This window comes from Calonectris borealis, chromosome 26 (assembly GCF_964195595.1).
Source record: "Calonectris borealis chromosome 26, bCalBor7.hap1.2, whole genome shotgun sequence".
NCBI classification, from domain to species: Eukaryota; Metazoa; Chordata; class Aves; order Procellariiformes; family Procellariidae; genus Calonectris; species Calonectris borealis.
Genome location: NC_134337.1, coordinates 7,339,687 through 7,353,098, shown reverse-complemented (window position 1 = coordinate 7,353,098; position 13,412 = coordinate 7,339,687). Strand labels below are relative to the sequence as shown.

At 49.0% G+C, this 13,412-nt stretch overlaps 1 protein-coding gene across 1 annotated transcript; it reads left to right on the top strand.

Moving 5' to 3' along the window:
- Window positions 1-949: 949 nt before the first annotated feature.
- INKA2 (inka box actin regulator 2) lies at window positions 950-12,949 on the top strand. Its single transcript, XM_075173983.1, has 2 exons — window positions 950-1,015; window positions 11,050-12,949. The coding sequence occupies exons 1-2, from the start codon at window positions 968-970 to the stop codon at window positions 12,031-12,033; spliced, it is 1,032 nt and encodes a 343-aa protein (XP_075030084.1). The 5' UTR covers window positions 950-967; the 3' UTR covers window positions 12,034-12,949.
- The last annotated feature ends 463 nt before the right edge of the window (window positions 12,950-13,412 follow it).

Genomic DNA, 13,412 nt, shown 5'->3' with positions numbered 1-13,412 from the left:
GTGCAGTTATAAAGTTTGATGATACAAAAGTGCTTGTATTTTTTTCCTGGCTCATATGTCCATCTGTTTGATTTCCTGTGGTGACAAGCAATATCAGAGGTTGTTGATCCGAGGTAAAAAAATCCTGCCCTTAGAGGAGCACAGCTGTAGCACTGACAATATCCCTCATATCCAGGGAGTTTCCAGTTGCTGCTGTGTTTGTAAACTCCTGTCAGCCAAAATACTGCTTGTAAAACACAGTAAGGAAAAAAACTGCTCTTCTGAAAATAAATCACGCTAAGAATTTTCGACACCTGTTTCTTGCAGCTCTCTAGACATGTGCTGTTCCTGACAAAGGGCGTTTTGATACGGCACTGCCATGTGCGAAGTGCTTGGGGGACTGCCACCTTCCAGGGGAGACCCGTAACATCCCCCGGGGTGGCAAAGGGCAGGTTGACCCAGGGGGGACGCGCCTTCACGCAGCAACCCGGCCCCAGTTAGCACAAAATGGGAAAATCCACAACTGGGTGGCTTTGCAATTTGTCCTGATTAAGGCCATGTAGGTTAATCCATGCTTTTGTTGGGGTGGTCCGTCTCTGCAGAGCAATTTGCAGGATCTGGACGACAACAAACTAAACCGTCCAACTTCTCCAGGGGAGAAGGGATCATTCTCTGCACGCACTCCCGCGCTGTCACCGGGTGCGGGCTTTGGTTCGGCTTCCATGCAAGCAGCCCCTCGCCGTCTGGCGCTTTCACCAGGACTCCCAGGCCCCGGAGGCGGGGGCATGGGACCCCCCCCCAGCGCACCGCCGCTCGGAGGGGCGGCCCCGCTGCGCGCCTCCCGCCCCGCATCCCGGCTCCGACGGGCCGGGCTCAGCCCCGGCGGCAGCCGCCGCCCCCCGGTGCCGCCCCCGGCCTCCCCGCGGCGGCCCCCCCGCCCGGCCCCGCTCCCCTCCCCGCGGGCGGAGCGCTCGCACGGCGGGGCCGCATGAGCCGGGCCATGGACCTCCACCTGCGCCGGCTGAAGCAGGAGCTGGTAAGGGGGCGGCGGGCGGGCGGGGGTCCCCGCACCCGGGGCTCGTCCCGCGGCGGTGCCTGCGCGGTGCGCGGAGCCCGAGCTCCGCGGGGTCTGCGCGGCTCCGCTCGCCCTTTGTGGGGGGGCAGCGCGGCCGGGCGCGGAGCGGGCTCCGCAGCCGGACGGCAGCAGCCGGCGGGAGGGGCAGGGCAGGGCAGGTCCCGGCCGCATCCAGCCTCCGCCTGGCCGGGGAAGTTCGGGGTCCCTCCGCGGCTGCTCCCCTCCGGCATCGCCGAGCATCGGGCGGCAGGTCCCGGCCTCCCAGCGCCGGCCGGTGGGATGCCGCCGGTCCGTTCGTCTGCCAGAGAAGCACAGAGCACGGGGGGCTCCGGGGGTGCGCGTGGCTTTACAGAAAAGATGCCAGCGTAGATCAGAAATCGAAGAAACATTTACAGCAATCTCTGACAAGAATAACTTTACGGGAATCAAAATGATGTAAAGGGAGTGTGCGCTTGCCACCTCCAGTACCCTCTGAAAATACTTCTTTAATGGGAAAGCCTTTGTCATAAATCAACACTGCTTTCTCCCTCCTCCCGCTCCTGTGCAGACGGCAACCTCACTCGCTGAACTTGCTTGGGCTTGTCCACAAGCCAGAAGGTGTTGTTGGTACCCTGGGGCTTGCTAGGGATGGACTGGTAGGAAGAACTGATACTTTCCAAAATAGGGTTCCAGTGCTTGGTAGGTCTGGCTGGGGAGCAGTGCGTTGTTCAGATAAATAGATAATGAGAACAAAAGGGGAAGACAAGGCAGAGCAAAAACGGGTGGGTGAAGTTTCTGAATGCACAAAAGCTTCCCGGTTTGGGACTTAATAAGATGTTGATTTCTTAATAGGATGCTGATACTTGTGCTAACTGGAGTTTTACAAAATGGGCTTATATGCAGTATTGCTATCCTGCCCGCATTACGGGAAATGTTTCGCATGTAAGCAACACCATTTGAGTCAATACAGAGACACGCGAAGTCACAGCTGTGCCCAGGGCAGATCGGGGACTTGCTGTTGCGCTGGAGATAGCTGGGCTCTTGCAGATTGGACGTGTCTTGTGAAACACGGGCTTGGGCAGCCCTGCTTTACTCTGAATAAATGTGGCAGCAAACAGTGACATTTCACCTGCTAGCGTTACCAACGTTTCCCTAACAAACAGAGGAGCTGGAAGACAATCGAAAACAAAGGAAAATGAGAATCACTGGTGTGCTGTACACTGGGTGTGATGAATGAAATTCAAACTGTAAACCAGGATATGTACATTATGATCTGGAAGATCTTTAAAATCTGAACAAGTTGGAAAGTGAGATGGCTAAAAAGAGTAACTTTCAAAAGAGCATGCTTAGAATAAGGTTGCTAAATCTGTGTTTTGTCTTCTAAACAAATCAGTTTCATTATCTGAGCAGTATTTTGTACAGAAGCCTAAACATCGCACCTTCACCTGTGAGTCTAAAACATGCCTGTTTTGTAGCACACAACGTAACTTCTGAAGAATTTGAATGTATTCGAAAGAAAGGCAGATCCCTCACACTTAATGTGAAAACCGAAAAATACTTAAAATGAGAAAATTGTGGGTTTGTTCATACCCTTGCTATAATGCAGTAATAGATTTTTTTAAATTGTAAAAATGCGACAATTTCTATTATATTAATAAACCAAGGCCTGAGGCTGGCAAAGATTTATGTATATGCTTGGCTTAAAAAACTGGGAAGGGGCAGTTGTCACCTTCAGTAGAACTACTTGTGACTTAACTGAAAGATCAGTTAAGCCTAGATCTTCATACGTTTGGTTTTCAAACTAGTCACATTCTTTTCCCCTTCCAATTTTTGTTACTCAAACTTAAAAACTTACTTTAACAACAAATTATCAGGGTATCAGAGTGCAGTCTTGGAGCTGTTGTGAGCACAGCCGTGCCAGGACAGCCCGCAGGGCGAGACAGCTGGAGAGACCCGCTGCCTTACAGCACGCTGTCGGAAACAATTCCTTTCATCAGCAACTTAAGTGAGCTGCAGATTGCATTTAGTGAAGGTAGGAGGACTCTATTAATTAAAATAACCATAAATGATACCCTGAGCAATAACAGCTTTTAAAAATCAGTACGGTCAAGATAGCCTGGAATTAAAATAGATTAATGTTTCTTTAAAGACCAGCAAGCAGTGCGGTAGACAGCTGGGACCATCTGCATTGAATGGTGAGTGGGAACCAAACCTCTTGACCCTGCTTCTTTACCACTTTCTTCATTTCTGGGCAGGTCATGCCTCCAGACATTAAATGCACCATAACCAAGAATCATGCGGGAGGAATGGTGGGAAGGACTTGGCCAGATCGAGACAGTGAGCCACCCCGTGTGCAGCTAAACGGGAGTCCAGTTCCAGGGCATCATTGCGAATTGAGAAACACAGTGCTTGGCATTATGTCCAAGGAGCAGCTCTGGTCGGGTGGGAGGGGCTGCGGAGTGGCAGAGGGGGTGTCGTGCAGGGGTGTTCTGCAAAAATGCCTTATTTGAGGAACCAGGCTTGCTGAGGCTGGTCAGCGTAACGTGAAAGTTAGAGGCCGTTCGATTAGCAGAAGTTTAGTTTGTTTCGGTATAAAATACTGCAGCCTTTGGCTGGTTTTGAGGAGGGGATTTTCTCAAAAGAGAGCGTATGTTGGCATAGCTCCCAGTTCCCAAGGAAGGGTTATCTTCACGTGCAACTCTATCCCCCAGCAGTATGGGATTCGAGGATTCCAGCTCTGATTTTTCTTTCTCCTGCTTTGTGTATGAAAAACATATTTAAATAATCGTGTGCTTGGTTTGGGCTGCTCTGTGCCCCAGCATTTCAACACACAGCCTACGCATTGAGATCACACCGTGCTTTGCCAGCCAAGTCACAGATGAGCATGGGTCCGGGCGTGCTTACACCGGCCTTCGCGTTACCTCTGGGAAAGCTCTGCCAGCTCTGCCACGGCTCCCAAGGATGAATCTGACCCCTTTCAGTCAATGAGAGGTCTCCTATTCCAGCCGCATGTTTTCCATTGTAAGGTGATAGTTTCTGGCATGTGTGGTGTCCCTTTGATTGGAATTCATTCAGAAGCTTCCCCATGCAAATGCCTCACAGCCAGGAGAGCCTCAGCTGACACAGCCATTCATCCCAACCTGCGTGGGATCGGGGGCAGCTCCGCCGTCGGATTGATTGCCGAAGCCGGGGTCCTCGTCCCGGTGCTGACACCAGCCTGCGGAGCCGTTCTGGACAAGCCGTGCCAGCTCTCTGCACCTCAGTCTCTGTCTGTAGGAAATAGAGAAGACCTTGTTCACCTCCTCTGGAAAGCCCCTGGAGATTTATGGACGCAATGTGGTTTGCGAGAATATGCAGTGCTGGTTTGTAGGCCTGGGGTGGAATAAGTTGTGCCTTTCCACTCCTTCTGTCATCCGTCCTTCGTATGGCAGTTGTGAAATGTGCCACAGAGCTTGTGGATCTTCCATTAATGCAATTAATCCCGATCTTGAAAGTCCTCTTGACTTTATCGGCTGGATTTGGAGTCTGCAAACATCATTCTGAGGTACAGAAATATGATGTCTGCTTTCCAAGTTACAGAATGCTATCTCAGCTGAAAGATCAGATTTAACAAGAATTGTCTTGCTCAGGGATTAGCAGAGAGGAATTTCATTTCCGTGTCTCACGCTGCAGATGGCATTACCTCCATAAACTTTCTGACACGGGGATTGTTTGCATTTATACCTAGTAACATCAGCATATGTACCATGGGATTGGGGTTTCAAGGCTCTTCTACAATAAAAATAAATCACTTGTTATCCATCTAGGGACTGGTGAGTTCATGGGGCAGATTTATCTTGCGCTTGGGGTTTGCATGGCTGTAACGGGTGAGGGGTCACCGTCAAGTTAGCTGTAGTTGTAACTTTACTTTGCATGTTTTGGTCTTTCTTGAGGAATCCAGGATATTTCTGGGCTTTCTGTTGCTTTTTTCCAGTAGGTATTTAAAACAAACCCCACGACTCTGACTTGAACTGTTGAATGTTCTCTCTGCACATTCATCATAAATGCATTGCATTATTGAGTTTGATAGAGTCTGACTCCCTTCTTACATTAATTTATGTCCTGGTAGACAATGTTTCTTGCTATGAATATCTTGCAGGAATAGAACATTTGGTCTGAGTGAAAAATACAGCCAATTATTTTTACTCTTTGCCTCACACTGGGTCCTATTCCGGTAACTGTCATGCTTGAAAAGGAGTCTGCTGTATTTTCATTACTGCTGTTTCTGAAGGAGCAGCTCTTGTGATTTGCAGTGGAGTAAGGCGTAAACGACAGACCTCAAGGGCTAACGTCACCGCTTACAACTCCAGCAGGTGGAAACACGCAGCTGCATTTCTGTCTCTGCCGATGAAGTGGTCCCTTTAGGGGTGGCTTTACCCGTCGCTGCTGGAGGTAGCGTTAGAAACTCGGGTGGTTATCGCAGAATCTCGTTCCTTGGTGTTGCCTTAAGGGAAGGTGCAAAGGAGTAGCTTGACAGCAGGTGTCCTGTCACATATAACCTGGGGAGAGAAAAAGCCGTCATGGGCTTTGTCCGCTTGTTTATTTCCAGAGAAGACTCCTGAAGATGACGGTGGATTTTTTTTAGACTCCTAGCTGCACATATTCAGGAACGTTGGAGACCAGATCCCCCAGCGAAGCAGACCATTGGGCTGAAAACCAACACTTTTAACCATCATCTTCAATGGTCAGTCTGTACTTCGAGGCTTGTGGTCTCTCTTATTCCCTGGGTTGTGAGTGAAAGTCTGAAGGTTGGAGTTCTTTTTGGTCCATTTATTTCCTGGTTGCAGAGAATTGATTTTCTAATTTGCCTTTAAATGTAGCAAGTGTGGTTGGGAAGCACAGAACATTATCATTGCAATGGAAAGGAAAGCAATTGAGTAAGGAAGATAGTTAAGTGAGTGATGTGAGCCATGTCTTTCGTGGTTAACATCTGTTTAAGATCTATTTAAACTATTGGAGAAAAAAAAATCTTTGATGAAGTTTCAGCATCCTTTGTCTTTCAGATAAATGGTGAGCTCATAGTTAACATCCTAATTTATGCCTAAAATACTCTGGAAAGACAAGAGGCAAACAAGAGACTGCAAATTCTTGTGATAATATGGAAGGACAGAAAGAAGATTGCAGGCCCTTGGCATCCATCGAGGGAAGGAAAAGAAAGGTGCAACACCAAGCTGGAAAGCAGCTCTGTGAACCGTGCAGCGCACGCTGAAGAGTTATGCCCAGCCACAATTGCAGGCTTGTTGAAGATTAATCTAGTTAGTGACCCAAAGGAAAACACAGAAACAATATGATCAGCTCAGCAGTTCTAAAATAATTTTGGTCTCTATTATGTCATCCTCTGTAAATACCAATTGTTTGTTGCTGGTTCTGTTGCCTATCAGCACTATTATTAAGAACTGCTCTTTGCCATTTGTTCTTTCCTGTCCTCGTAGCAATAACTTCCTCTCTTTGCATTTCTTTTACCTAGGAGCTGGACATCTGTCTTCCTCCTCATTACGACAAACACGCTCAGAGCTCTTCTTTTCACTTCTCTGTGCTCAGCTGAAAGCCGTGGTGTGTTAGCTGGGCTTTTCCTTTTCTCCCGTCAGCATCACAAAGCTGCCACAGTCCTGGGCAGGCCAGATGTGCGGATGGGCTGGGAATACAGACAGCTGTGGCTCCAGGGCATTGATGGGAACTGAATTCTGAGAACTCGGTGAATGTAGATGCTAATAGGAAAACATTAGTTCCCAAAGTGGGTTAAAAAAGTTACTTATTTACCTGTGAAGTGACAAGTGAAATCTCCTTTATTTGTACATCTCAGGTATTTGCTTTTGAATTTGATAAAATGCCAGTAACTGCTAGAGGATGTTCCTTGGGGCAAGTTGTCTTCCTGCTGTGTTAATCAGTGGTGGAAGATCATTGATTTATAAACTCTGTAAACCAATTGTGGTTGTAGTTCTGGGAATAAGTGTTCTGAGGAAATAATTAAAAAGGCACGGCTTACAAAGTGATTGATGCCTTTGCCACTCACAATGGTGGATTTTCAATGTAAAAAAAACCCAGAAAACCATATTTGAACTCTGCCAGTGTTGCAAGGTGCTCACTGTTGGTTTGTGGTTTTTTTTCCCCTCACATTGAATATTCCTTGACGATCATTTGAAAGTGCTTGAAAAGCTTTTGAATTTTGCACTTCAGTTTTCAATGTTCAGGGTGACTGTAGTTTAAGCCAGCCTTGCTTTGGAGAAGCATTTAGCCAGAGCTGCCTTGTTCTTGCCTTCACAGGAGGATTGATCTGGAGGTAATACCTTACTGCTGGAGGAAGAAACATTTAACATGACACGCTGAATCCCAGCCACTGAAGAGACGCACGTCACAACTGTGCTCAGCCTTGTGCATACTTGTCTGGCTATAAAAGGCATCTGTGTTGGCTTGTTCAGAATTAGACTAAAACTTTCTCATGCCAATTTTTGGGGACTCCAAAAGTTTCAGGCATAATAATGAGATGCAATTTGAGGCATCTGATTTTTAACTGTTTTGGAGAGATAAATTTGAACATCTGCAAGTTGTCGTAGTTCTAATTTGGCTTGTCTTGGAAGAGGTGCCAAACAACCACTTATATTGAAGCACAAAGTGTCTCAAATTAGACACCCAGAGTCCCTTGAAATGCTGACGTATTTGTGCACCTTGAGCAGGTACAGAAAGGAGGATGCTGATGAGCAAGGTCTGTGCTAGACCCAAAGTTCTGTGGTGAATGCCATTTCCCCTGCACTCTGCTCTGCAGCTCGACTGAGGACAGGGCTGATTCAAGAACAGGTTTGGGATTTACAGCTCACAAGCATGCACAAGACAGAACATCTCCTGATGCCCTTGGTGGCCAGCTTACATAATGTCACTTGCATAACCCCAGCAAGTACGGTCAGGGTCTCTCTCCATGCCAAATTAAGGCTCTCTGGGGTTTTGTCTCACATTCACGCTCTGTTTGAAATTGCACTTTAGTTCATCACAAATTCCAGTTCCTTCTACATGAAGTGTGTGACCACAGAGCCAGCAAGACTGCAAGGGTTGTCCCTTCAGCCCTGAGTTCCCATCACCTTGCAGTCAGAGCATCTCTTTGACTTCCAGCCCAATCTGCTGGATTATTTGCAGAAACTTTTTTCCTCTAGCAGCCCAGACAGTTCAATCTTGAACCTTTGCAGGGTGGGGGTCTCTCTTCTGTGGGAGATGGTTCCTTTTCTGGAGAGCCTCAGAGAGGCCAGTCTGAACTCGGGAGAAGCGAGATCTTCGTGGCAAAGAGGAGAGAGTGGCTCTTAGACACTGGGGAAGAAACTTTTTTTTTTCCTCTCTCCAGAGTTTTCTCTCCAGGGTGAGTACTCTTAATTACCACAGGGTAATTACTAGTGGATGAAATCCAAGCCCCTGCAGACTGTTTGGTCACCAGGCAGTGACTTCACTTTGGGCTGGGTTTCACTCACTCTTCAGTTCTGTAAAAGACTGAACAGCTACCATGAGGAGCAAAGATAAAGCAGAGGGGGTTGTTTGCTGGGTTTTTTAACTTGCACAACCCGAAGTTTCAGCAGTGTTTGTAAGCAGAGTTAAAAGCCTCAGGATCTTTAAAACTGTCTTGCTGATGGTGGGATTTACATTGCCAGAGGGACACCGAGGCCGAATCCGGAGGGCCGGTTTCATCCCACCCCGCAGCTGGCTGCTGAAACAGGACAGACGAGTCACATCCCGACAGCGCCCGCTTCTCCCTCTCTGCTGCGATGTGGACGGCTCAGCCCAGCCCTCGGCAGCGCCGGGCATCAGGGGGGAAGTGTCCAGACCTCCCTGTCACTTATGGGAGAGTGACCACAGATGAAAACATCTCCACTCCTTCTCCGGTGGCTCGGGGTCCCCAGGCTGGGCTGGCGCCAGGTTTGGCAGAACCAGCTCGTTTGTTCAGAAGGAAAAGCGCTGGAGTCCGAGCTTTTGGGGCTCGGGTCTTTTCTCGTTGGAGATCTGGCTCTGCCTGTGAGAAATGACCACGCTGACGATAAATGCTGTCTATGAAATTTTAATGCTTAATAGAGCCTTGCTGGATGAGGCATGCATTGTAATGATACCACCCATCATGGGGGAGTTAATTGAATCAATGAGGTGAACAGCGGAGCCGTCCAGCATATGCCGAGGGTTTGATCAGCCCAGTCATTACCGCAGGACCCTCGTCACACCGTGCCGTGATTACAGCGCTGCGCCGGCCGGGGGATTTGGTGGGAAGTGGCCAATGAGGGGCCAAGCTGGCTCCAAATCCAGCTTTTTGCAAAGCCCCGGATAAAACAGACTTCCATTAATAAGGCGAGAAAGGTTAGGACGAGAAGCATTACAGCAAATCTGGAGAGGTAAGGTGATAGTTTTGTCTGAGGCTTGTAGAGCATATGGCCCCAGCTTTTGTACGGGAAACCCAAGAGCTCGGTTAGTCTGTAAGTGGGGCGTTATTTGCATGTCTGCAGAAGTAGAGGTTTATTTGCTGATGTTAAAAAATTAGAGAGCTGGAGACACTTGGTAGTGTGATCAGGAAGCTAAACACAGATTTTCTGTATCTTCATAGCTTGTGTGCTCATTCTGGGTGATAAATAAGTTTCTTGGGAGTGAAGCTCTGAAAAATCGTCGTAACTGCCGGCTAGTTTTAGGTTCTGGGTTTTGAAATGGAGATTTGTGGTCAGAAACTGTTGAGGAGCTTTCCACTTACAGAGCTAGATTGTTACAGAGGATCCAATTTTTTGATGGCTGCTCTTTCCCACTGCTCAGATCCACGTACGGAGACGGAAATAGAGCAAGTGATTGAACTAACTCGGTTAAAATGAAGGAGATGTAAAAAAGTAAAGCTTGATAATGTAAAGCTGAACGTAAGATGCATCTGTCCTTTTTCACCCTAAGCTTGAGATCTATTGCTGTACAAAAATTGTGACGAGCCTGTTAAACTGTTTATGACAGTGTAGGCTGAAGCTTTTCCTAGACAGTGGTAATCTCTTCTGCAAACCACCTTACATCAATGTGACATGTCTTCACCGCCCGCCCTGCCGTCCCCTGCTGTTCTTCCCCTCTGCTTCCCATTCCCTGCTCCCCCTCCCTGCTAAAAAAAAAAAAAAGCAGCAGCTGTTGGAAAGTATAGCCCATTTGTTTTATGATGCTGCTTTGGGAATATGATCCAGATCCTACATGAGAGAGAGAAAGCAACAGAGCGAAAGAGAAGAGGGGGGAATTTAGAAGCTCTGGAAAATAACTTGCTTATTTTAAGTCTAGTATAGAAAGTTAAATCTTTATAGCAAGGTTCAGGGATAAAGCAGAACTGCTACTAGAAGTCTTAGCTTGGAGATTGATAGTTTAATGTAAGTAATTTTAGAGTTTGTTGGCCGTTTTGCACAAAATTTCAAGTGTCTTGAAATGTCTTTGACCTCTGGTGAGAGGTGCCTGTAATGAGGGTATTAAAATCTGAAGACACATTATATAGTAACAACGTGATTCTTATTGGGGTTTATTTTTAATTTACTTTAGCACTTTAGGTAAAGAAACAAGGCTGGCTGTGGAAGGCACTTCTGTTCATTATTCTGACTCCTGATTTTATTTAGTTACAGGGCACAAAAGACACAAAAGCAGAAGAATATGCTAAAACTGGCAGCAGCCAAAACCATTCATAGTTCTACACCTTGGGTTTCTGCCAAGTAATTAGTGGAAACTCAAACTATTTGTTTTTGTTGTCAGGTCAAAAAATTCATTCCGTCTGTCAGCTCCTCTTATTCCTAGAGGGAAACTCCTAGAAAATCTGAGAAATACCCGACTGCAGTTCCATGAAATGGATGTAGTACAGGTAGGATGCATCTGAAGTGTAGTCAGTAGGAAGAGGCGATGTTTCAGAAAGCTGCTCAGCCCAGCTCTCCTGCCCTTTGGTCAAAATTTCTTGCTCCGTCCTGGCTCCTGGGGACGCTGACTCGATGTCTGCTTCCTTCCCTCCGCAGCTATCCATGAAGGAGGTCGGGGACGGGCTGCACGAGCAGATGAACTGCATGATGGGTGCACTGCAGGAGCTGAAACTCCTCCAGGTCCAGACAGCTTTGGAGCAGTTGGACATCTCAGGGAGCCAAAGCACCGCTTCTGGCACTGAGCAGCACCAGTGCCGCCGAAGCAGCAGAGATGTGCCCGGGGCCCGGCAGGACGAGCGGCTGCGGGGGGAGGCATGGGTGGAGGAGCACAGCCCCGCGTCCCTCGCGTGTGCCGTGCCACGGCCGGTGGGTTTGCCCCGTCCCGCTGCGCTCCCGGAGGGCAGCCACCTTAGAGCCACCCCCTCCTCCCTCGGGAGCCTCTGTGGTGAGGGTGTTTATCACCCAAAAGGACCTTCCTCCGCTTCGATCAGAGCAGAGCACGTCCGCCCAAAGACTTTCGAGCCCAGTAGCCAGGGCACGGCTGGGGGGTGGCCGGCATGCCGGGAGTGCCCGGGGTGTGACGATGGCCATGACTGGACATGCTCCCTGATGTCCCAGAGCAGGAATCGGCAGCCGCTGGTCTTGGGGGATAACATCTTTGCAGACTTGGTTGGCAACTGGTTGGATCTGCCGGAGCTGGATAAGAAGGGGGAGAAGAGCGAGGCATCCCTGTCCGTGAGCAGATCCCAGGAGCTCTGCAGGAAGTTCTCCCTCACAGCCAACATCTTCAAGAAGTTCCTGAGGAGCGTTCGGCCAGACCGAGACAGGCTTCTCAAGGAGAAACCTTGCTGGCTTCCACCTGAAGACAAACAGTCCGAAATTTCCAAGAGACCCAAAAAGATGAACAAACTCAAGGGGACATTTTACTTCCCACTTCATGGGAGCCACCACAGCAAAGCAGAGAGGTGCCCAAAGGCAGAAAGCAATAGCGAGAAACCCAAAAAGGGCACCAAGAAAGTCCACGATACCATAGACTACACCCAGTCTGGGTTTGACATCAATACAGCTGTTTGGGTCTGAGTTTGTCGGTGTTCTCTGCTCTGCCGAGCACTTGTTTCACACTGGAGAGGAGCTGGAGGCCATACACGTCTTTTCAGGTGACCCCTGAGCTCTTAACATGGACTGAGGTGAGAGAGGAGTCCTCTGCAAAACGTTCTGTGGCTTCAGTCACCTGCAAGCCGCATCTTCCAGAGAATGACGGCTGCAGGAGCAGTCCGAGCAGTAGCTGACGCAGCCCCGTGTGGGGAGACTTTTGAGGACTGTTATTTGCAAAAATAATCAGAATCTTTAGCAGCTTTAGGGTGAGCGGTGCCACAGATGACCAGCTCCTGGAGCCTGGCTTATAATAGCCACTTCTGTCATCTCTAGTTAAAATAGCTGCAGCACAAAATTCACTGTGTGCATGTGTGTGTATGAGTGTGCAAATATATATATAGTTTTTTAAAAAAAAAATCTATTCCTGCTTGTGTGCACTTAAAACTGGGTTATAAACCAGGAAATTCAAGCGTTGTACCTGAAGCACTTGTTATTTAAAATGAAAGAAATAAGTTTGAATTTATAAGACTTGAACAATTGCTGAGTGGGGGTGTTGAACCCCAGCTTTGTGGCATTTCAGCGGTGGGGTTTTCCCCCTAACCTGCACCTCTGCCGTGCTCCCAGCATCTCTCCTTCCCCTGCCCGTTAAACCATAGGACAGGAGGCTCCTTTCATGGGAGTGACCCCCAAGCGCTCAGCGGGTTTTGCTTCTCTCCCCGTGCCCTTCTCCCCACAGGTCGCACCAGATACAATGTTGCAAAAGTTTATTGTTGGGCTTGCAGTGAGATACAAAGTTGCAACAGACGTTTATTGTTGTTGTTTCCTATTGCTGTTGTGTACAAACCTCCTCCTGACCGAACCAAGTCCTTCCGTCCCGGCTCTCCGAGAGTTACCAATAAAGTGGCGTCAGTCTGCAGCGTGCCGTGGGGCGTCTCCGTCCTGGGGCGACCCGCAGTCCCGCTCTTCTCCAGCGCAGAAGCTTCTGGGTTTTCACCGTCATGAAAACCCGGCCGAGCAAGCACGAAAGGCCGGGCTGGGGGGGTCGGGGCCGGGAGCGCGTGCGGGTTGTGTCAGCCTGTTCCCAGCGGGACCGGGGAGTTTGGGGAGCGGCCAGGAGCGTTTCCATTCAAGGAGAGGTTATAAACCACAGCAGGGAGAAGGGCTGCAGCCAGAGGTCCCTGCCAGGGTCCCAGCGCTGCTCTGGAGGCACGTCCCGCTGCGGCCCACGCACAGCCCCGAGACCTTCGGGTAACGCTTCAACATCCATCTTCCTCCCCCAGCACAGGGAAAGGCAGAGAGAGAAATGTTTGGGGGAGACACTGCTGCTGAGGGAGGGGCCTCGGAGCCGTGCAGTCCCCGCGGAG